The sequence below is a fragment of the Mustela putorius genome, unplaced genomic scaffold, assembly GCF_011764305.1.
Source record: "Mustela putorius furo isolate JIRA1106 unplaced genomic scaffold, ASM1176430v1.1 tig00003858_pilon_pilon_pilon, whole genome shotgun sequence".
Classification (NCBI taxonomy): domain Eukaryota; kingdom Metazoa; phylum Chordata; class Mammalia; order Carnivora; family Mustelidae; genus Mustela; species Mustela putorius.
The window spans coordinates 17,500,543-17,525,964 of NW_025422010.1; the positions used below are offsets into that span (position 1 = coordinate 17,500,543).

Consider the following 25,422-nt stretch of genomic DNA (forward strand, 5'->3'; position numbering starts at 1 on the left):
TAAATTTAAAATCTCCTGTTCATAAGCTATTATAAATATTTCTGACCTATCAGAAACCAATGATTAACTAATTCTTGACATTACTACAAAACAGAGTTTTAACGGGATTCCTGGCCTCTTAGGTAAACATATAAATAAAATGTTTAAAAATATGCCTTTAGTAGATTTGGAAAGGGAACTTAGGAACTTCTGTTTTCTACTTCAGTGCCTATTAACAAGAATAGCCCGAATTCCAAATCTTTTCATGAGTTAAAAGATAAACTGCTTTTGATATAATGTGACACCTTCTGAACAAACATTCACTGACTCTCCCAGACTGGATCAGGGAACCTCTCCATGGTTCTATGATAGACAGGCAGTACTTAACTCAGAGTACTTAACTTTCTGTACAATAAACATCTCATTCACTTGTCTGTTTCCCTCAAAGGAGTATGAGGCAGTGAAGAGTGGCTGTGTATCTTTTTCATTTCTATATTCCTAGCACCTAATACACAGCACAGTACTTATATTTATAAAGCACATGTACTAAAATGTAAAAATATGAAAGACTATACATTTCAGGCTCTAAAGGACCATATGTAGGGGAGTACATTTAATATTAAAGTGAATCTGAAATTGAAATATATGTAAAAGCACTAGGCCCTTTTAAATTAACAATATACAATATACAAACATAAATATTAATAATTTTAATAACATGATTTTAGTAAGTCATGTGGTTCATGTTTAAATTTAAAAAGTAAACCATAAGGGTACACATAACATACTATTTTTGTTTCTAAAACACATACATGAATATACATTTATAAAAATCCTTACTGAATCTGAAAGACATCATACCAATGACCATCTCTAGAGGTAAGGAGGTCGGAAATACATACATCTTTATAGGTTTGCACTATTTACTTAATTTCAACAAACATAAAATCGTATATAATTAAATCTTTTTTCCAGCTCTACTGAGGTATAACTGACAAAAATCTTAAGATATGTAAAGTGTAAAAAGTGTTTTGACATATGTGCACATTGTGAAAGGATTCTCCCACTGAGAATTAACACATCTATCACATCATCTATTTACCTTTCTTTTTGGTAAGAACATTTAAATTCTACTCTCTTAGCAAATTTCAACTATACAATACTGAATTATCTTAAATGGCATCAATTAGAAAATGCGTAATTTTTCCATCACTAGGAAAAAAATGTTACTAATTAAGACATGGTAGTATAAGATGTACTCTAATTTCAGAGATGTTACATGTCAAAAAACCCTCAGACTCAAGAAAATATAATTTTTATACTTGACCAAATTAAAAATTCAACAATGAACCTTAAAAAAAAAAAATCATCTGATCTAGCCATCAAAAAAGAGTATTATCCCAATTTCCTAGGTAACGCAAGTGATTAGAGATCCAGAAAGCCATCCAGAATATCACAAAACACTGTATTTCACTATCATTAATGATTTGGGGAATGGTATTATTTTTATTCCACCAGTTCAACTACAGGAGCTGAGATACACACCTCAAATACTGAGCAGCAAAATGAGAATTTCCTTAGAATAAATTAAAGTTCAATGTTAAGATTGTTTACCTGTCAGTAAGGAAGGCACAAATAAGATTTTTTGCTTCTTTTGATATATCATTATCATCAGGAAAGGTAAGTGAATTTTTATGATTCATAATCTTACTGTAAGTTCCAACCAGAGAATCTGCATAAAAAGGTGTATCACCTGAAAAAATTGATAGGGAAAACAAAATAAGATACACTAAAAAAAACAGTTTCAAAGGAAAAGAGTCAATGTTACATGTTTAAAGATTACTATATATGCATTAAAGACATACACTTAATATATAAAAAAGAAATAACATCACAAAGTTGCTTAAATCTTCTAAATAGCTTTTAAAAACACACAAGGCAGGTTTCAATTAGTTTGTTTTCTACAAACAAAATTAACTTTGCTTAATGCAATAAATGCCTTATTAGAAGAAGCCAAATGGCTAACTTCTGGGATGAACAACTATCTTAGAGGTATACAAAATTCTCCTTTACTTACCTACAAGCATTTCATATAAAAATACCCCAACTGACCACCAGTCACATTCTCGTCCATAATAGCCATCACCACCTTGAGATTTTAATACTTCAGGGGAAATGTAATCAGGTGTTCCAACTGCTGTATCACATCGTACCATACCTTCCTAAAAAAAAGAAGCAGGTTAACTTCTGAACTAGAATACATATATAAATTCTGAATTATTTAAAATGACTTTCCTAATAAAACCTATAGAACTCTGCATCTTTGGGCTATAAAATATATCAAAACCTAATGCAAACTTGACAAAAATGAACACATAGGCTAATCACATATACATATTATATACACAATGTATTCAAAATATGTGTGTGCTTGCGTTTCTAGATACATTAGTGATTTTTACATCGTAATATTACTCTAGAAAGACACACTGCCACCCAGTTGTGCCAATATAATGACCTCATCATAACTGCAGAGACCAAGTATATAAGCCAATGCAAGCAGATTAAGGGACTGATAGGAAGAATCACTTGATAACATTAATATATAATACTGATTAAACTTTTTCTAACTAAAATAGTCATTCAATCTAACCATGCTTGAAACTGTAAAAAAAACATATGAGTCAACTGTACAAATATAAAAATGCAGAAGTATGTGTAATGGAAAAGGGTGTAATAATACTGAGCACATTGAATATCTACTTAATATGCAATTTAACTCTCCAAAAAAAAAAAAAAAAAAGCCCAAAACTAAGTGTAAAGACTATATATACCTATTACTTATTTTCGCTGATATTAATGCAACAGAATTATAATTAGATGTTCACACAGAAGTTCTCATGTAGTGTTTCCTTCTAAGCAATAATTTTCCTTTTAAAATAATAAATACAACTTTTTGGCTATTGTTCTGTGGTAAGTTTCCAAGAATATTAACTATTTCAACTGAAACAAGTAGCATATTTGCCACTTCAGCTAGAAGTATGTTATTTATTTTGTAAATAATGAGGATAGATGGTATCTTTTAAAATTAACTCCCAAAATAAGCAATAAGATCTTCTACATGTTAACAGGCTAAGTAAAACACTAAAAAATACACATATCACTGAAATCCAGTTTTTATGAAAGTCTAATTTTAATACTGGTCTTAGTATTTAATGATGAGTTTCACTCCTAGTTACCAGCAATACTATGTATTAGAGTTGTTATAAAAGGTTTAATAAATATGGCAATCAACACTTAAGTGTTGAGAGGAAAATATAAATCACTTACAATCAAGTTACTAATTAAACACTGAAATCCTGGCATCTATTTTAACAAATAAGACAGGTCGTATCAATTCTGTACAAGTCTAGCTATGGTTAGTACATTCTTACAGCATTTTCTAAAAAGCAGTTATCTTGAATTAGCAAAATTATTTAACCTTATTCATCTTCATACAAGTACCAAAATCTGCTAACTTCAAATGTCCAGATTTATCCAGCAGCATGTTATCAGGTTTCACATCTCTGAGGGAGGAAAAAAACAGTGTTTCTAAAACCAGACACTGATAAAAATTCTATGAGGCAGTTATTTTAGGCCCTATATCCCCAGTCATTGTGGATAAGGCCATTTTTGATTTGTATGTGCTCACTCTGTCCATATCTATAAATTGAATTTCAGCAGGGAAATTCCTTTATATGTCAATGCCTTAGAGAAAGGCATTTAATATCCCCCTTTCTTTTAAAAAGAGTTTGATTCTTCCAAGGAGGAAAGCAAACCATCTGAGAGAGAATAACCATAAAAAAACACAATATTCAGACATTAAAAAAATAACTGAAACACACTTTTTAACTTAAGTACATAAATAACCCCAGGACAGGATCTAAATCACTTTCATTTTTGTATCCCTGGCACTTAGCACAGCAACTGCATTGGATTCAAGTGATGTTTGTAAAACAAATGAAACTGTTCTTTTATCAAATAAATATGATCTATTCACTAATTAAAAGCAACTTATTTGTATATTAAAAATTTTGAATATAAAAAACGAATCAAAAGCAAATTAATTTGCATATAAAAAATTAAAAGTATTTAACTGGCACATACCTCAGAAAACCAGCCTATAATTTTTATTTTTCAGAACCAAATAAAAGTATATAATCAGATTAAGGGAAATTAAAGAATACATTTATATCAACATTAAACTGAAATAATAAAACTCTGAATTTCGATTTAAATTCTGAAATACCACTTATCTCACATGGAGAATAGGTGGGTTTTGAGTAGGAAATGTCAACCTAATAAAGTTTAAGTACTTTTCAGCTTCCCCTGCCCTCCAACAAATGAAAAAACTTAAAGCGTTTTTATCTTTACCTATGAATGAAACCCATGGAATGGATTGCATCCAATGCAAGAACTACTTCTGCAGTATAGAATCGTGCCCATTTTTCAGGCACATCATAGTTGCTCATTAAGTTTACAAGATCTCCACCAGGCATGTACTCCATCACCATGTAGAGATAACGATCATCTTGGAATGCATAAAAAAGCTATACAAATACAAGAAAATCATTAAGATTAAGCAAAACTTTCATTTAAAAAATGACAAAAATACTAATGTTAAAATTTAATTAAAATAGTCAAATTGCAGTAACTAAGGTACTCTTAAAAAAACAAAACACACAAACATAAACATCACAAAGTCCCCTGCATATGCAAAGGAACTGTGGTTATTTCTGAGGAGTCAGATCAAAACTGTTTTCTCTACACATTGCTACACTAATTCAATTTTTTACAGTGAGAATTTTTAAAAATTATAGTAGCTTCAACAAAGAATATACAAGTGACCTAAGCAAAGAGATTATAATTCTGATATAACGTATGCTCCTATGAGGTCTACTGTTAAATTTATATCTACACAATAATTCTCAAGAAGTCTGAAAAACTGGACTACATGCTCAGCTGTCCATTAGCTATGTGACTGGGCAATTTATTTAACCTCCCTAAGTCCCTGTCACTATAATCCCTTCCAGAAAAATGTAAGGGACTATACCCTGTTTGACTTTTATATGGGCTACTTCGTCAGAGTCTGGACCTAGTAATGGCAGTTTGCAAACACAAAATGTCTAATCAGGAGAAACATAAATTAATCTGTAAATGGAGATATACCAAGGATTAACTGCCTTTCAGAGTTGTTAAAAAGATCAGTGAATGTAGAAAGCACCTGGTATAACAGACGCTCAGTACGTAATAGTCAATGGGAGGAGGAGCAGTAAAATAAGTAACAGGAAGAGGGCAGCAGCTAGAGTCAAGCAGGAAGAGTGAAATCCATTGACAGGAAATTGGCAAGAATACCAGGTATAAATGTATTTATGTGACCTAGCTTGAGTTAAAAAAAAAAAAAAAAAAAGCAAATTTACAAAAGAACATTTTAAGTAAACATGAGATCAGAATCAAACTAAAATAAAATAGAGCCCTAGAGAAAATGATACTTTATTTACACAGACATGTGTCTTAAAATCTTCTTGTTTCACTTTTAAATAGTGTTTAATGGTTTTAGTTACAGACTTGGTTATTTTAAAAAGATATTTTAGGGATGGATGAGAAACTAAGCGGCATCCCAAGGTCAGCCCAGATTAAAGTATTTAATTTACCATTTGGGTACCACAATTAAAGAAACAATGTTGCTTTGGTGGTAGTTTTCTTGACAATGTGTCAAGAAAAACAAAGCTTCAAATAGCAAGTTGTAAATGTTAAAATTATGTCCTATGTCTTTTAACCACCTACAGAACACTTAAGATTTTCTGTATTACTGGGTTTTTTTTTAAAGATTTTATTTATTTTTTTGACAGACAGAAATCACAAGTAGGCAGAGAGGCAGGCAGAGAGAGGGGGGGGAAGCAGGCTCCCCGCTGAGCAGAGAGCCCGATGCGGGGCTCGATCCCAGGACCCAGGCGCCCCATATATCACTGGTTCTTAACCAGAGGAAAATAACTGTCACCTAACCACCCATCCCCATCCCAACATCACCAGGTAAATGTTCAACTATGTCTAAATACAGTTTTGGTTGTTATGAATGATAGGCAGCCTGTGGAGAGGTGCTACTGGCATCACCCCCGTAGAAGTCAGGGACGCTGCTGAAAATTTGATAATGCATAGGACAGCCCACAAAACAAAGTGATAGCCCAAAATGTCAGTGATACCAAGCCTGAAAAATCTCTGCTCCACACAGCTGATAAAAACAGAGCAGATGGGCTCTTGGGTGGCTCAGTCCTAAAGCGTCTGCCTTCAGCTTGGGTCATGATCCCAGGTCCTAGGATTGAGTGCTACATCAGGCTCCCTACTCAATGGAAAGCCTGCTTCTCCCTCTCCCACTTCCCCTGCTTGTGTTCCCTCTCTCGCTGTGTCTCTGTCAAATAAATAAAATCTTAAAACAAACAAACAAAAAAACCAGAGCTGACATTTCAAGTATAAAAAGTCATACATAACTCTTAAATATTTTCCATATCCTTTTTATTTCAATTACTGCTGTTTTTATTTAGGACACTGTTCATTATATCCTGTAAATTCATGTTAAAAATTTAGAAATGATCTAGTCCACCCAACAGCTGTTTTTTTTTAAACCAGAAGATTTACTTCCCCCCATATGCATCCTTACATAACCCCAATACATAAGACATAAAATATGGAGCTGCTCTAGTTGAGGCAGAAAAGGAAAACCCATATTATAACCTCCTCAAATTCCTGCTTGTCCCAATGATTCCACCTAAGGTATTCTCCACAGGTGAAAATAACCAATCTAAGCCAACTTCCACATTTTTGAGCAAGGGAGATGTTTTTGACAGTTAAGACTAGAACTTAAAACTACTGACTTCTACTGTATTCTCCTTCCCACTGAAAAACCTACAGCCAACACATTATTTGAAGGATTACCTTAACTCCCCTCTTCCTTCATTTTCCCATTCCTTCCTCTCCACAAATGAGACAAATAGATGAATAGATGGTTAAATAAACAGAATATAAGAGGATATCATATCTGGGGAAAAAACTTAAATTTCAACATTAAATAAAGTATCTATCAGAAGATGATAATATATGACTTTCCTCAATCAAAGCAGATTATTTAAATTTTCTAATATTTAAAGTCTACAGGCACATGAATTATTTTGCTTTGGCCTTACTTTCTCCTCCTAGAGACAATTCAATAAAATTAAATTTTATGACTTAAAAAAAGTAACAATATGTTAGACAATTCTGTAATTGCCAAATAAACTCTCTATTACGTTCTAGAAAACAAATTAAGCTTCTCCAATATTTTTAGTTACAAATTATTACAGAAATAATGAAACAGCAGCAAAATCATACCTGGACGACCCAAGGGCTGTTAGCAAAAGCCATGATGTCCCTTTCTTCCCAGAAAAAAGCAGAATCGGATCTCTTAATCATTTCAAATTTACTGAGAAGCTTCATAGCATATACCTTCCTGGTGGATTTATGTCTTACCTTTAAAATTGCAAACAGAAAGTAATGAACTTTTTGCCCAGTGTTTACCAGAACAATTTACCAAATGATTTTAACACCTTGTTAAATATAACATTACTGTTCTAGTTTTTTGGTTTTTTTTTTAATCTCTTCCCAATTAGATGTCAAGGCTTCAATGACCAGAAAGCAAGTAATGTTAGAAAAAAGTCTTTATTTCCTATATGATAGCACACTCCCCTTTCTCCACCCTGTTATGCACGGTGCTTTCTATTTATAAAGCTTAGGATTCCATAACATTTTAGAAGTCTAATATTACAAGTAAAGATTTTTCTTCTGACACTTGAAACCTCTTCTCTCCCATGGATGCTTGGGGAAAATATTTCATACTACTGCTGAATTTGGCTCTGAATTTGGCTGAATTTTATTTATTGTGTCTTTATCTGTATGAAAAGAAAAGTGTGACTTTAAATCATTGAAGCATTACAACAGTTTATTTTACATTAAAGTTCTTGAAAAACAAAAAATATTAAGAATTACTTTATAATAAACAGTTACAAAAGAAACGTTCAACGCATTAACTAGACTTTCACATCCTTTGGCAAGACTGCCTAGAGCAATTTAAAGCAATAATTTTATAAAAACCAATATCATCTCACATTATGTTAGACACACAAATGGATTTTTAATTTTATTGCTTTTTAATCTCATTATAATAACCTACCAATTGTACTTCTCCAAATGCACCTCTACCAATCACCTTCACTACTTCATAGTCTTCAGCTTTCATTCGTAAATCTCTAATTTTATTTATTGTGTCTTTATCTGTATGAAAAGAAAAGTGTGACTTTAAATCATTGAAGCATTACAACAGTTTATTTTACATTAAAGTTCTTGAAAAACAAAAAATATTAAGAATTACTTTATAATAAACAGTTACAAAAGAAACGTTCAACGCATTAAGCATGAGCACAGGGTGTGGTGTATAAACAATGAATGCTGGAATACTGAAGAAATAAAATACAAAATAGAAAAAAGGAATTGTTCTAGATAAATTCTGGGATGACTTCACTCTAGCTAATAAAATATTTTCATTAAAATCTAACTTGGTAGATATTTCAGAAAATAAATACACTACTAACACACATGGAGGACAACAGTTAAGTAAAGAGCAAATCTGCACTGAAGAATCATGGGTACATATTTTGGATTAGTGAAATAAAATTTTCTTTTTATCAAGGCAGTTTTGATAATCTCTTCAAGAAAATATACATAATTGAAGCTATCCAATGTTGAAAAAAATACTTGCATCAATACGTTTCTATTTGAACCTAGATTTTAACTTAAAACACACAGTGCAAATCACTGCAATTATTTATATAAACCTGTCACGCTACAAACTACAATAATTTACAAATCCCCACTGGAAAGATATTCTAATTCCTAATTTGGTCATAGATTAAAATAGGGCTATTTTAATCCACATGGGTCAACACTGGCATGAGATTACATGGAAAAGCTTCACATTTCAGAATGTACAAAATACAGAACAGCTATTAAACTGAAGTTCTAGCTGTTAATAAAAACTCTATATTATATTTGTGTCTTTCTTTTTAAAAGTACATTTAAACTCAAGTGTTTGTGTGCCTTATGACCAATAAACACATGCAAATGCAAATTTTTACACAAAGGTAACATAAGTACACTTTAGGTTACATATCAACTGCAAGATGCATCAGAAAGATACAGAAATAATATACTGCACAATTATTTGTGTCTACCATATAGGCTCTATAGAATCACTGTAGATTATATATAAAGATAACTTTAAAACATAGTTTCTCCTCTTAAGGAGTTTAAACTCTAGCAAATGGAACAGAAACAAACAATGAAAAAGAAAGTATTAAAAAAAAAAAAGGCTCTAAGGAAGATAAGCACAGAGTTGTAGAAAACTAAGACACTTAACCCAAACCTGCCTGAGAAGGAGGTGGCTAGAAAAGGCTTTCTGAAAATGGTAACACCCAAAACAAGCTAAAATGAAGCACAGCAGTTAGCCAGGTGGGGGGAAGACAACAAAATACTACAAGGCAGATGGGCCATACAAGCAAAGGCACAGAGGAACCACATACAAGAAGCTCTGTGCTGCGGAAGTATCAAGTTTGTGATAAGTGTTCAAAGGAGACGCTGGAGAGCCCCAAACTGGTTAAGAAGCTTGAATTTTACCTGTAGGCCAGCAGTTACAGAACTAGTATTTAGTCAGAAAAAAATATTTTCTCACAATACAATTTAAAGCAATTCAATTTTATAGAAAAGAAAGTGCTCTGCTTCAGGAAGGTAGTGGTGCAGTAGTCAGGATATCAGAGAGGGTCTGGAGTTTCATCTACTTTATACTGTTCCATAAAGCAACCCCTTCGAGTCCTGTGGGATCTACTGGGAACTGAGAAGCACCATGAAGAGAAATAAGGCAGAAAAACGACAGTCAAATTTACATTTCAGCTAAACCACTCTGGGAAATATTTAAAAAGATGAACTCAATAAGAACGAGACTGGGGGTGGGGAGAATTTTAGGAGTACTGTAAATTTTCAGATGATAGTTTATAAAGTCCTGAACCAGGATGTGTTACATAATAGCCTGTGAGGTTGAGAAAGTATCCCTAGCTCTAGTTATGGGAGGTTTAGAGCCATAAATAGGCTGAAAAGTCTGTTTGAGCTCAGAAAATATATCTGCTGCAAATTTATGTGGGAATGATGATCTTGCTTCCTGTTTTAATTTCTAACAGCACAGGAAGTATATAAAGCAGCTTGATACATGATTCAAACAACATTAGTTGTCAAAATGGCTTTATTACATTTAAGTATGGCATCAAAGTGTTGTTTTGCCTTTTAGTTTTAGGCTGTATTCATTAAGAAACATTAACAAGAAATAACTTCCAAAGTCTATTAGTATTTAATGAAAACTCAGTTAACAATTGGGAGTGGCTCTAAAAGCCTTCAACTTGGTCTCTATCTTAGCTCGTGCTGCCATAAAAAATACCACAGACTGAGTGGTTTAAACAATATTCATTCATTTTTTTCACAGTTCTAGAGCCTGAAGTCCAAGAGCAGGGGACCAGCATGTTTGATTTTGTTATGCCTCTTTTCTTGGCTTCTTGGCAGCTGCCATCTGTGTGTTCACTTGACCTCCTCTAGTGTGGATGTGGGACAAGGTAAGGATCAGTGTCCTACCCTTATGAGCCCCACCCTTATGACCTCATTTAACCTTAACTGCCTCCTTACTGACCCTATCTTCAAAAACAGTCATTAGGGTGTTAAGGCTTCAACATATGAATGGTAGGTGCAGGGGACAACACACAATTCAGTCCCCATAACAGTCCTTAAAAAAATAAAGAGCAAAACACACACACACAATTAAACAGCACCACCACTAAGACATCGACTTAGTTTATACTGAGATAAACTGGATGTTTAGCTACAATTTCTGATAAAAATTCACAGAACTGATGATGTAAGGCCATAAGAGTAAATGTGTGTACCACCCACACTGTGGTTCAATAACACATGATAGATTCAAATATTTTCCACAAAGTACCTGCTAATATACAATACAAAATAACTGTAGGCTTTAAAGGCCTTGTTTTCATAAGCTTTGTCAGTTTGTCCAACTAAGCCTTTTTCTGTACTATCCATAATTTTAACTACTATCACTTGTAACACACCTCAGCAGACTCCTCTTTAAGCTGCAATTAGTATTTTCTCAACTTCTTTAAAAATATTCTTGCCATGAAGACTACATAGGATAATTCTTCCCCTTCAAACTTAGCACTGATTCCTCAAATAAACAAGAGTCAAGGAAAATCACTCAAAGTTGTTTATCTTATTTTTTAATTGACTTGATGTTGCTCTCAATGACCTCAGTTCTTTGAGCAATGGTTCTTGCCAAAAAGCTAACAGTCTTAAGGAAATTTTTCTCTCTACAGTTTTTTTGTTTGTTTTTGTTTTTACTGCAGCAAACACTCACCATTAGTGAATGGCTTTCCCTGTTTGGCTAATAATCACTCACGAACTAATAATGTAAGGTCACAGCCCCATTCCTTTTTTATTTTTATGAAGAAAATTCTCTGATGAGGGGCGCCTGGGTGGCTCAGTGGGTTAAGCCACTGCCTTCAGCTCAGGTCATGATCTCAGGGACCTGGGATCAAGCCCCGCCTCCGGCTCTCTGCTCTCTCTCTCTCTCTCTCTTTCTGCCTGCCTCTCTGCCTACTTGTGATCTCTCTCTCTCTCTCTCTGTCAAATAAATAAATAAATAAATCTTTTAAAAAAAAATTCTCTGATGAGATATTCCATTTCAACTTTTCCATTTTTTCTGACTGTTGCTTTCCTGTGAGTTGGGAATATTATAAGGACTCACTCTGGTAACATCAATATATATTTTTCTAGCACAGGTACAGTGTCACTGCAAAATAAACACAATGCTTTGCCTTTTAACTTCACAAAAACAATCCACAGTCCACTGTGCCTCAAAATGACAACATTCAAAGTTCAGTTTTCTTTTTTTGTTTTTGACACAAGTGGTATGCACTTGCAATAAAAAATAAAATGCTGTGGTATGGTGACAATACATGAAAACTGTTCCATTTAACTGTACCACTTTGTAGCAGTGTGAACCAGTAACAATGTCTTGTATGATTTCTGTTACAACTACTCAATTCAGCCACTGGAGCACAAAACCAGTCACAGACAATACATGAGAATGAATGTGGCAATGTCCCAATAAAACTTTATTTATGGACACTGAAATCTGAATTTTATATAACTTTCACATGTCAAGACATATATTTCTTCTTTTGACCCTTCATCAATCATTTTAAAAATATAAAAAACGTTCTTTGTTCATAAGACATACAAAAACAGGTGGTGGGCCAGATTTAGCCTTTGGGCTATATCAATCCCTGCTCTAATTTGAAACCCAGCTCCCCACAAAGGACACTGATTTCCTTGCAGCTCTCAAGTGGTGACCTTTACATTTACTCGCAAGCCTTATACCATTGGCCCTGAAAGTGGGATAGGTGAACTCCACTACTATCTCTATACCCCCATCTGCCAGCTTTGATTTTCATGTTACTAGGTTGCATTTCCCACTACCTCTCATTATTGCTGTAACCTGCTGACTCTCAGGTCATAACATTTCATTGTCAGACAATTTTAATTTTAGTTCCTGGTTTACTAACCTCTCCAGGATTCACCTGTTTTTATTATACTTTATTAAATTCTTAGAGCTTTTATTATATCCATGGGTGACACTTCTAATAACCTGGTCTCTCAATACCTTTAATTTCTCTTCTTGTACATTATGATCTCATCCTGTACCTTATCTTAGACACTCATTTCCATGGTCACATACTAGTTCTTACATTATCAGTAATTATAATCCTCCCATAATTTCAATTTCAAATCTTACACTCTTGGAGTACTCCTTAGCAGTTTTCCTGTTCAACTCCCAATCCCCAGCCCCACCAAGACCTCCAATCCACTCACCCTATCCCATCTTACTACACCTCACTGCACTGACTGCTTCTCTTTTGTCTCTCTCCAGATTAAATTACAGTCATTACAATCACTCTCTTGCATACACCTTGGTTCTCTTCTGCTTCACTACACTTAGTTTGGCAAAATCATGATTCTAGTTAAATCCAAGTCTTCAACTAACTTTGTCAGTACCTATGCAGTTAAATAAATCTGCAAAAATACATAAAATCATGCTGACTGATCCACTTTAAATTCCCAATCACAAATCTAAAGCTGGCTCCTAATTCTGCTTGGCATATTTCACGGTCTGTTCACTCTCCACTCTGCTAGAAACCGTATTTTACATTTTCTTCCATCTTCCCAAACCTTGCGCAGCACTCCCACTGATCCTCATTTGTAGCTAAGATGTTTTGGCTACTACCCTGAATCAAATAAAACAATCAGAAGAAAACTGCCACAGATTTACCACCATACACGCATATATATTTAACTGCCAGCATGTGCAGGTATATATTTGGTCACCCTTTGCTATAGGAGAATACTGTTATTTTTATAACAATCTTTCCATCAGTGGTATCACATCCTTTCTCACTAGTTCAAGGTTTTGGCTCCAGCAATACTACCCTCTTTCTCTTCTATCATTAATTTTACCCTTTTCTAACCAGAATCTATCATACTTATTTTCTTTTTTTTATTTTTATTTTTATTTAAAGATTTTATTTATTTATTTGACAGAGAAAGACCACAAGTAGGCAGAGAGGCACAGAGAGAGAGGAGGAAGCAGGCTCCGCGCTGAGCAGAGAGCCCGACGCGGGACTCGATCCCAGGACCCCAAGACCATGACCCGAGCCGAAGGCAGCGGCTTAACCCACTGAGCCACCCAGGTGCCCCTATCATGCTTATTTTCATTCTCACCTTAAATCTCCTCACCCTACTTCTCTCACAAGCTTCTTCTGCCCCATTACTCAACTTCACTACAGCAAAAGCCCTTAAATGTCCTCTCAGTTTCTAAGTCTTTCTACATGTCTGCTTTTTAAATCCAGTTAGGAGGGATCTGGCCACTACCTTTCTATCAAAGCTGCTTGTCAAAGTCACAAGCTACCTACCACCATGTTGCTAAATCCAATGACAAATTCTCAGTTCTCATATTGAGATATCAGCAGCTTTTGACAGTTTGGTCTCTGCTGGTATACTTTCTTTACTTGACTTCCACATTCTTCCAACCATGCTAAGGATAATTTTTCCAACCTCATTAGCATTTCTCAGTTGCCTTTGCTGGCTCCTCCTCCTCTCCCAGAGTTAACACTAAGCATCTCAAGTCTTAATCTTTCACAGTGTTTTCTTCTCTGTTTACTTTTATTTCTTTGGTAGCCTTTAAAAGCCATCTACATGTCAAGCAATTTTATGGATAGTCCAGATCTCTCTCTAAAGCTTTGGGCTTATATATTCAATTGCTTATAAAATATATCTGCTTGGGTAACAGACCTCTCAAATTTAATGTGTATGAAACTGAAGAGATGGTTTCACCCAAAACCTCTACCTGTATTTCTGTTAACAGTTCAATTTTGCTGAAATTTAGGAAGCATTCTTGACTCCATTTTTTCCCTTGCACACCACATCCTATCATTCAGGAAAACATGTTAGCTCTACTTCTGAAATATTATATTATCTCCAATCTGATGACTTTCCACTCTCAACACTGCTAATATGCTGGACCAAGCCACTATCACCTCTTCCTAGAATTACTACAATCACTTCTTAACAGATTTCACTGTGTCTATCCTTTACTCTCCATACTCCATACTTTATTCTTAACCCTAGGTGATAATCTTAAAAACACAAGTCAGAGCATGTCACTCCTCTGCACAAAACTCTCTAATGCCTTGCCATCTCAGCCAGAGTAAAAGTCAAAGACCTTACAATGGCCAACAAGACTCTACATGACCTAGTCTATTTCCTTACTTCTCTGACATCATCCTACTATTCTTGCTCAATCCTCCCCAGCCACAATGGCTTCTCCCTCTGCCTCTCGAACATGCCAGACATATTCTACCCAAAGCCTTCACACTGGCTGTTCCTCTGTATGCCATTCCCTTCCCTCAAACATCTGCTTGGCTAATTCTCTCAAGTACTTCAACAGTGTTCTCAAATGTCATGTTTCAGTGAATCCCAAGCTAGTCACTTATTTAAAACTGTAAAATTCTCAGAAGTTCCAATCCTTCTTATAATGTTCTATGTTCTTCCCATAATAAGTAACAACTTGTTATTTACAGAATTTGTCTCATGCAAAATTATAAATTTGGCAAGCCCTCATTAATTCCAAGACAAATAAATAGGATTATACAACCATTAGACCCTTTTACCAATGTCTGATTGTCTACTTTGTTGAGCTAGGTGATGCTGGCTGAAAGCTAAGATTCAGAGATGTGAGATATTACTCCACAGCACAGTAAGCAAAGCATGAAATGGGTAAACTGAGTCACAAATAGACAACATAAGTCTTGAAAGGCTACTAGCTAGCTAATCAGTCCCTAAATAATCCCCAGTTAGCAAAAGAGGCAGAAAGATTGAGAATTTATAGTTTCAGGGTTACCAGCAATTCAAAATGATTTCAATCAGACTCTTCAATCTCACTTTCTAGAAATCAAATGGATGATTTTTCTTAAAAATCTCTAAAAAAAAGTCACAATTCATATCAAATAAATTCTACTTCTAGAAATTTATCCTAAGGAAGTTAGATATAATGTGGAACCAAGATTTTTACAATAAAGTTTTTTAAAATGTAAAGATTAAATAATTTTCTATACATATAATGAAGTATTAGGCAACATTTAAAACTGTGTTAAAAAAATAAAACAAGACGGAATCAGAAAGGGAGACAAACTGTAAGAGACTTTTAATCTTAGGAAACAAACTGAGGGTTACTGGAAGAGAGAGGGGTGGGAGGATGGGGTAACTGGGTGATGGACATTAAGGAGGGCACGTGATGTAATGAGCATTGGGTATTATATAAGGCTGATGAATCACTGACCTCTGCCTCTGAAACCAATAATACATTATATGTTAATTGAATTTAAATAAAAAAGAATAATCACATAGAATGATACTCAACATATAATGTTGAGGAAATAAACAGAATAAACTGCACAAATATATAAACAAGTATATACTGGCATGTGTGAACAGAAAAAAACCAGAAGGAAATATAGCAAAATATCTGTAATCACTTCTAAGTGCAGTGGGGTTTCAGTTATTTTATTCCTCACACTTTCTATGTATTTCAAATTTTCTATAATGACTATTGCTTTCTAATGAGAAAAAGACATATCCACCTAGTCTAAGATCTGAGAATATAAAGTGCACCATAATTTTATGTACCACTACAGACTGTGAGAAACATCCTAATTGTTAAGTAAGTTTTTTTAAATGTCAGGATGAAATACAGTAATAAAAGCTATGAATAAACTGACCAAAATACTGCTATTCTTTGCCTAAAGCAACCTAGTGTACCTTGTGTACTTTTAGAGTGGTCAAAGCATCCCTAAAAAGCACGAAAATTACATAAAACTTACCTAGAAAATGTACAATGTAATATTCAATTCCATAAAAATCTGACTGTTTTAATGCAAAAATTATTTTATGCCCAAATCTTCAAATAAAATTCAAACTCCAGGAAGATGAGCCATGTTTTGCCAGTGTACACACACACAGACACACATACACACAGTAATCCAGTTTAAGACACTGATTGGGGAGGGGGAGGAATCCAAATTCTTATAGCATAAAACGGGCTTTTAGACCTTGTTACTATCTGGTTCTCCAGTCTTTTATTTCTAGATACTCCCCCCAACAGGCTACCAATGCCCACTTATTTGCAATTGTTCACCTTACCATACTGCTTCATATCTCCATACCTTACCATACCTTCATATCTCCATACCATATTGATCATCAGTCTAAAATGACTTGCCCCACGTTATTTGACCAACTTACTATCAAACAAGATCTACTCCTCTATCTCCTCTTCAGCCATTGTTGATCTCAAGTAGACATGCTAACTCCCTCTTCCTTTGAAATACCACAATGTCTCTATTACTTCATCTATCAGTCTGGACTGAAATTGTTTATACAGCTATGTTTCTTTATTATACAGTACATTCCCATTTCCTTAAGGATAGAGACCACACTTCATTCATGGGTATGTCCTTGATGTACCTACATGCTCAATGCTATTTACTGAAACATTAAAAACATTTAATGGTATTAAATGCTACTTCCTGAAACATTAAAAACATTTAATGATATTACTTATAAATGGAGACAAATCAACTGCATGCAGCTCTTACCTATTCAGGAACAACAGAAAAGCTAGTCATTTTTATTTACTCCAAAACAATGAAAGTATATATCTAAAAACCAATCTTGGATTTTTCAAAACACTAAACATAGAATTACCATATGACTCAGCAATTCCACTTCTAGCTATTTACCCAAGAGAAATGAAAACACATGTCCACAGAAAAACTTGCACACAAATGTTCATAGCAGCAGTATGCATGACAGCCAGAAAGTAGAAAAAATATGAATGTTTATCAAGAGATGAACAATATGTGGTAAGTATATCTACACAATGGAATATTGCTTGGCAATTAAAAAGTATATGTGCTACAACATAGATAAATCTTGAATAATATACCATACTAAGTTCAAAAAGTCAGTCACAAAAGACTACATGCATAATTCCATCTATAGGTAATGTTCATTATGTATGGCAAATCTATACTGACATAAAACAGATTAATCATTGGCTAGGACTTGGGGAGCTTAGGGATAAAATGGGAGTGACTGCTAATGCAAATGGGGTTTTTTTAAGAGGTAATGAAATGTTCTAAAAGTGACTGGTAATGGCTGCACAACTCTAAAAATATATACACACACACACACAAAACAATGAATTGTATACTTTAAATGGATGAATTCTATATTACATAAATTCTATCTCAACAAAGCTATTTAACAAATCAGTCTTGGGTTTGCAATGATCTTTACATTAACACCAAAAGCATAATCCGTAACAGAAATAACTGATAAATTAGGCTATCAAAATAAAAAAATTCTGCTGTGTGAAAGACAGTATATACAACCTTTTGGGTCTGGAGGTGGAGCTTATTGATCCCCCTGCCCTTTAACAAAGGCTGAGCTAGTGATCAGATTCCAAACGATAGGGTATGGAAAGGAAAAATAATAACTTTCTAGGAGAGAAGCCTGGCAGACTACTATTTTAAACCAAGTGATAAAAGTTAACATTACCACTGATAATCATGGTATCATAAACCTATAAACCCAGTTTAACATCAGACATAAACTGTGGGACATTCTACAAAATACCTGATCAGTAATATTCAAAACTGTCAAGGTCATTAAAAAAAATATGCAAAGACTGAGAAACTATCATAGACTAGATGAGAAGGAGAAATGACAGCTGAATACAAGGCAGTATTCTATACTGGATTCTGGAACCAAAACCACAAGAGATTAATGGAAAAACTAAGGTATGTAATTAGTTATCAGTAGTATGCCAATTTTAATTTGTTAGTTCTGTCAATGTGCTATGTTACATAAAATGTTAACATTCGGTAAACCTGTGTACAGGGCATACAGGAATCTTTATGCTTGCAACTTCCCTATAAGTTTATAATATGATTTATCTTAAAAATAAATAAAGGCGGCGGGGGGAGGGGATGCCTGGGTGGCTCAGTTGGTTAAGCGACTGTCTTCAGCCTAGGCCATGATCCTGGAGTCCCGGGATCCAGTCCCACATCAGGCTCCCTGCTCCTCCTCCCCCTCTGCCTGCCTCTCTGCCTACTTGTGATCTCTGCCTTTCAAATACATAAATAAGTAAATCTTTTTAAAATAGATCGATAAAATAAATAGGATACTTAATATTTCTTTTTTAAAAAATCTAATTTAGTAGTAATAACTTCAAACTAGCTTTTGTAATATCCTAGGTCATACTACATAATTCATTCAATTTTATGGCTTCATTTTAAAATCCCAACTTTTATACTACCTTTTGGTATAAACTGCATTTGGCACTATATACCAAATGTAAATTGGATACAACTTTTGACTCAGCAATTCCTGGATTCACTCCAAAGAAAGAAGCAGCAAGTATACACCAAACTGTATACACAAAAATGTTCATGACAGCCTTATTTATACTAGTGAAAAACTGGAAGGAATTTAAGTGTCCACCATTACAGAAAATTTTTTAAATTAAGGTACACTAAATGGAATATATTCATTTCTTAAACTATGTTATCTATACTTATTCACATATAAAGATATTTTGCAACTCACTTTTTACAGAACACATTGTGGGATAGCTGACAAATCTCTCCTACTGATTCATATTTGTGTTCTAACTTTTTGATCTAATCATTTATATTTACTATGATGAACATTCCTGTGTATTTGCAGAGCTGTTTTGCAGGATACATTTAAGTAAATAAAAGATTAGGTTACGCTCATGAACTCTTTCAGTTTTAAAATATACTGCCCAACTGCCCTTCAAATTAATGCACTAATTTTCATTTCTCACTCACTCATTCAGATGGGGGGTGTCTTTTTCTTATTTTAACTCATATTTGTTGAGATAGTAATATATTTATTCAACTGTTAACTGTTCAATGGTCATTTATAACCTTTCTCCTTCATACTACATATTCAGCTACTTTGTCCATTTAAAAAAATTGTTTCTCTTATTGATTCTTCTTATATTGGTAATATACTATAATTTTTTTCAATTTGTCTACATTATTTATTTTTTAAGAGATTTTATTTATTTATTTGACAGAGAGAGATCACAGGTAGGCAGAAAGGCACGCAGACAGAGAGAGAGAGAGGAGGAAGCAGGCTCCCCGCTGAGGAGAGAGCCAGATGCGGGACTCAATCCCAGGACCCCGAGATCATGACCCGAGCCGAAGGCAGAGGCCCAACCCACTGAGCCACCCAGGCGCCCATCTACGTTCTTTATATATCTGTCTTTCCTTATATATAGTTTTGGAAAGGCAAAAATCTGTCAGTGTTTCCTTTATAGTTATATGCTAGTCATAGAGCCCTTCTTTTAAAAAAAAAAACAATGCCTACTTGAAGACTATCTAATTTCATTTAGTACCTTAATCTTTACATTTCTAATAAAGAATGAAACTCATTTTCTCTTCATATGGATATCCAATACGAATTACTGAATAAGCTACCTTTTCCCCAATGACATGTTAAGCTTATATCAAATTTTCATATAATAAAAAAGTATGCTTCTTCACCCTCTATGATAATCTATTGATCTTCATGTCCTTCAAGAAAGTACTATTTTTCTTACACTTCACTAGAGAATTCAAGAATTAATCCCAATATATTATGACTATAAACCTGTCCCCAACTCCCAGAAACAGTAATACATTTGCCATTCAAGTGCTAGAGTTACCAAACTATGCAAGCCATTCATGACCTAATATGCAAAAAAAAATTAAGTCTGCCGAAACCTTACTACATTTCAACACTTTCTGGCTGGAATATGTCCCACATTATGCAGACTCCTATATGTACCTTAATATTAAGCTGCGGAGGAGTCTTGTTGTTGTTGTTTTAAGATTTATTTATTTATTTGAGAGAGAGAGAGAGAGAACGAGTGAGCATACAGGCAAGAGTGCAGGAGGGGCAGAGGGAGAGAATCTTTAAGCTGACTTCCTGTTGAGAGTGGCCTGACACAGGTCAGATGCTTAACTGACTGAGCCACCCACACACCCCGAAATTTGTCCTTTTTAAATGTAGAACAGTATATATAGGTAGTACATAAATTCTTTTACAATTGTTGCTCCTTAGAATTCCTGAATAAGTATAGACTTCTAGCTATATCAAACTTTATATTCCAAGCAGGTGAAAACCATCTTTAGTTTTACTAGAGATAATGTAATATACATCTTCAATATTATAGTATGTAATGAGACAATCTTAGGAGAAACTAGTCACAAACATTAAAATGAGGGCTCTTCTATTAAGTCATAAAGTCTTGTGATGTTTCGTTTGAATTATTATCATGATCTTAAAGTGAGAAAAAGTCTTCCCTTTACTATTGAGCAATATGTACCTTTTGTGTAATTCTACAAGGAGCTAAGGCAAACACAGTCAAGTTGTTTTTGCTTCCCTGGATAAACAATGGATTCTTTGATGAATCAGCAGAATATGCTGAACTGAAAATAATGTATTTCTCCTTTACATTTTTAATACAAAATAACTGCTTACTAATTTTATTTATTTATTTATTTATTTATTTTAATTTTTGACTGAAAGACAGAAATTACAAGTAAGCAGAGGCAGGCAGAGAGAGAGGGGGAAGCAGGTTCCCCGCCAAGCAGAAAGCCCGATGTAGGCTCCATCCCAGGACCCTGGGATCATGACCTGAGCCGAAGGCAGAGGCTTTAACCCACTGAGGCACCCAGGCGCCCCCTGCTTACTAATTTTAATCACCAACCAATGAACAGCTAATTTAAAGCTAATAGTAACATTCAACTATCATAATCGTTTAATAAGTAAAAAGGCTTCATGATTTTACAAATTTTAAAAGTACGGAGAAGAAACATTTTATGTTTTGAAATCTGCCAAAGTGACATATTAAAACTTGGAAGGAGGAATAAACTTTCTAAACTTTCTAATGGCCATTACTGCCTGTTTACATAAAAACAAATACCTAATTATCTGTAATCCATGAAATCTCATTTTTGGAAGGAGATTAAGAAAGCAGCCACTACAGAAAAGGTTAAATTCCATTTTACAAAACATTAAATTATTATATGATTGGTTACCAAATATAATTACTTGGAAAAATAAAAACTTTAGCTACAACCCTTTTACAATGATAAATGTAATCCTTTAATATAATAATTTAATATGATGATACAATGATTTACCCTTTAAAATGATAAAAGAAACTTTAGAAAAAAAACTTATTTTCCACATCTCAACTGAAATTATATTGTTCTTGCCAACTGTGGCTTATTCGTCAATTTACCTATATGCTTGTTCTTGATTTGATAATTTTACATGGGTGGCTTTTTTAGAAATCACTATTCTGAGACAGTTTAACAATGACTAAATATGTATATCATCAACTCTAAGCTACTGATTACATCTGGAAGAGGAAGACATGAGGCCCAAGGCCTAGGTTGTAACTTAACATCTTATTTTGAACAAAAGACCAGAAGCAAATAGAGCAAAATATTAACTACTAATTTAACAGTGATCATGTATACACAGATATATATCAATTCATCTGAAATATGTGGTAATAAAAAACAATTTAAAAAGACAATGATCATATCCCAACTATATTAACAATAGAATACTTTCTAGATCATCTCTAACAAGTCAACATTTAACCTCTAATACATTCAACAAATATTTAATGTGTACCTAATATTTAGCCAGGTTTTGCAACACAAGTACAACTGCCCCTGGTCTCATGACACTTCCAGTTTAGTGATGAGGAAAGAAGAGCAATGGATATCAATCAGATAATCACACAAATAAATATAACTTAACTGTGATAAGTGCCTAAGAGACCATGAAAGTACATTTCTAGCAACAGTACATCTGACCTAGCTCCAGGGGCTAGGAAATGAAAGCGAATGCTTATTTGAAACTTAAACTCTTTTAAGTTGGATGGGGTTAGAAGGAATTTTAGAAAGAGGAAAACAACATCTAAAAGTATTGTGGAGAAGGTATAAGAGTGTTTTATAGAAACGAACTATAAGCAGTGTGGTGAAGGCAGAAGAAAACAAAGGAGTAGCTGTACAGGTAAGAATGTAACTTGAAAAGTCATACAGAAGGTTGTACGAAAGGCTGGGAGTGATATTTGACTTAAGCAATTTGCAGTTGAAAAAGAATTCTCTGGCAGCAACGCAGAAAACCAACAGTAAATGGGGAAAACAGAGAAACTGAGAACAGAGAGATTTAACTGAGATCAATCAATGGAGATGATGAAGTCTGAACAAGAACAGCAGTAACAGAAAATAAAGTTCAAGCCTCTGTGTGAAGACTGCTATTGACCAAAATCCACATTCATGGGTGTTTTCTTCAGTTTATAAATAAGACCATTTGTTTATGTTTAATCTTCCGGCAGCTCCACTATTCTGCAAAGGTTTTCTAAAGATCCTCAACACATCAGCACATTCATTCGCTATTCTAGGGTGTAATCTGCCTAGATCTGGGGCTGTAACCTACCATTTCAGTCTTTTCTGCTGTCCTCCTTAACCCTTCCCACTTATCATCAACCAAGTTCAATTTATACCAAATTCCTGCTTCCTCAAAGATAACATGTTTTTAGATGGCTCTCTGACTTAACAAATGCTATTCCCTCTCTGCCTGAATTGTTCTTCCTCAATTAAGAAATCTAGCCAATGGGCACCTCGGTCACTCAGACGATTGGGCAGCAGGTTCTTGGTTTGGCTCAGGTCTTAGTATCTCAAATAAATCTTTAAAAGAAATCTAGTCTGGTCTTTTAAGACTCCATTCAAATACTACTTAAGTAGTATTTGTTAAGTAGTATTAAGTACTTTTGTTTGTTAAGTAGTATGAAGGCTTTCTTTACTATCTCAAGATCTGTGTATCATTACATTCTCTACAAAATTCAATTATAAAAGTACACATTTATAAAAAGTATATATATAAAAGTTACTATTTGTTCCTGTATTTCCCTTCACAAGATAGTAAGATCTACAGTTTTAAAGAAAAACACTGTCTCATTCTTCATGTCTGTAGTGACTGGACATGAAAAAAAATTTTCAAGAATAAATGGTGTCACAGGGGTGCTGGGGTGACTCAATCTGCCAAGTGTCCAACACTTGGTTTCCACTCTGGTGGTGATCTCAGAGTCGTGGGATGGAGCCCTGCTTTGGGATCCACACTGGGTGTGGAGCCTGCTGGAAATTCTCTCTCTCCCCCTCTCCCTCCGCCCCTTCCCACCACCCCCAGCTCTCTTGAAAGGGAAGGAAGGAAGGAAAGATGGATGGGAGAAATGAAGGAAGAGAGAGTGGGAGGAAGGGAGAGAGAGAAAGGTGGTGGTGTGTAGTAAATTTATCACTCTCTCATACATCTTCAACCCATTACTCTAAATGGAGAAGGATGAGCAGGGGAAGTTACTTTTGTTGTCTGAAGAATTTCTCACAAGTGTTGGCTCATCACAGGCTTTTGGTCTAACCCATTTTTTACAGATTTATGCTACTCTTTCACATTTATCTCTGGATATGTATTCATACTTGATATGGTTGTTTCCAATCAATCTGAGCTAAGAACTTCTGTAGAGGGGCACTGGGTGGCTCAGGGGGTTAAGTCTCTGCCTTTGGTTCAGGTCATGATCTCAGGGTCCTGGGATCAAGCCCTACATCGGGTTCTCTGCTCAACGGGGAGCCTGCTTCCCCCTCTCTGTCTGCCTGCTTCTCTGCCTACTTATGATCTCTCTCTCTCCCTCTGTCAAGTAAATAAATAAAAATCTAGGGGCACCTGGGTGGCTCAGTGGGTTGAGCCGCTGCCTTCAGCTCAGGTCATGATCTCAGGGTCTTGGGATCAAGTCCCGCATTGGGCTCTCTGCTCAGCGGAGAGCCTGCTTCCCCCCTCTCTCTCTCTGTCTACTTGTGATCTCTCTCTCTCTGTGTCAAATAAATAAATAAATAAATAAATCTTAAATAAAAATCTAAAAAACAAACGAACAACTAACAACAACAACAACAAAACCCAGAAACTTCTGTAGGATAACCCTGATTTCTTGAGCTAAAACTCTCTTATATTTACTCCTTTTTGAAATGCATCCCTCACCTGGAATCACTATTAATAGGATATATCTTTTAAGTAAGTTTGATTAAATCTCTAAGCTTGGAGGGGCGCCTGGGTGGCTCAGTGGGTTAAAGCCTCTGCCTTCAGCTCAGGTCATGATCCCAGGGTTCTGGGATCGAGCCCCGCATCAGGCTCTCTGCTCCTCAGGGAGCCTGCTTCCTCCTCTTTCTCTGCCTGCCTCTCTGTCTCCTTGTGATCTCTGTCAATAAATAAAATCTTTAAGGGAAAAAAAAAAAATCTCTAAGCTTGGAGCACGTGCCTAACCATGTCCAGCATTTTCTCCTTCATTAATATAAAGTCTTGGACAGTAGTTCTCAACTGAGAGCAATTTTGATGCCCAGGGGACATTTGGCAGTCTTGAGACATTTTTGGTTATCACAACCGAAGGAAGGAGATGAGTATGCTCATCTGGCATCTAGAAGGCAGAGGCCAGGGATGCTACTAAATACCCTACAATGTAAAGGACCAGCCCCCTCCTCACAATAGAGTTATCTGACCCAAAATGTCAAC

General features: G+C 34.8%; 1 protein-coding gene across 3 annotated transcripts in view; it reads right to left on the minus strand.

The window, feature by feature from the left end:
• The window catches only part of ROCK1 (Rho associated coiled-coil containing protein kinase 1), a 148,923-nt gene that overhangs the window by 81,280 nt on the left and 42,221 nt on the right, over nucleotides 1-25,422 (minus strand). For all 3 annotated transcript variants that reach the window (XM_045065422.1, XM_045065423.1, XM_045065421.1), the window contains exons 3-8: nucleotides 8,222-8,322; nucleotides 7,384-7,521; nucleotides 4,393-4,568; nucleotides 3,461-3,545; nucleotides 2,057-2,201; nucleotides 1,594-1,732 (exon numbers count right to left, since the gene is read on the minus strand). In XM_045065422.1, coding sequence (XP_044921357.1) covers nucleotides 1,594-1,732; nucleotides 2,057-2,201; nucleotides 3,461-3,545; nucleotides 4,393-4,568; nucleotides 7,384-7,521; nucleotides 8,222-8,322 — 784 coding nt within the window. The remainder of the gene's footprint in view (nucleotides 1-1,593; nucleotides 1,733-2,056; nucleotides 2,202-3,460; nucleotides 3,546-4,392; nucleotides 4,569-7,383; nucleotides 7,522-8,221; nucleotides 8,323-25,422) is intronic.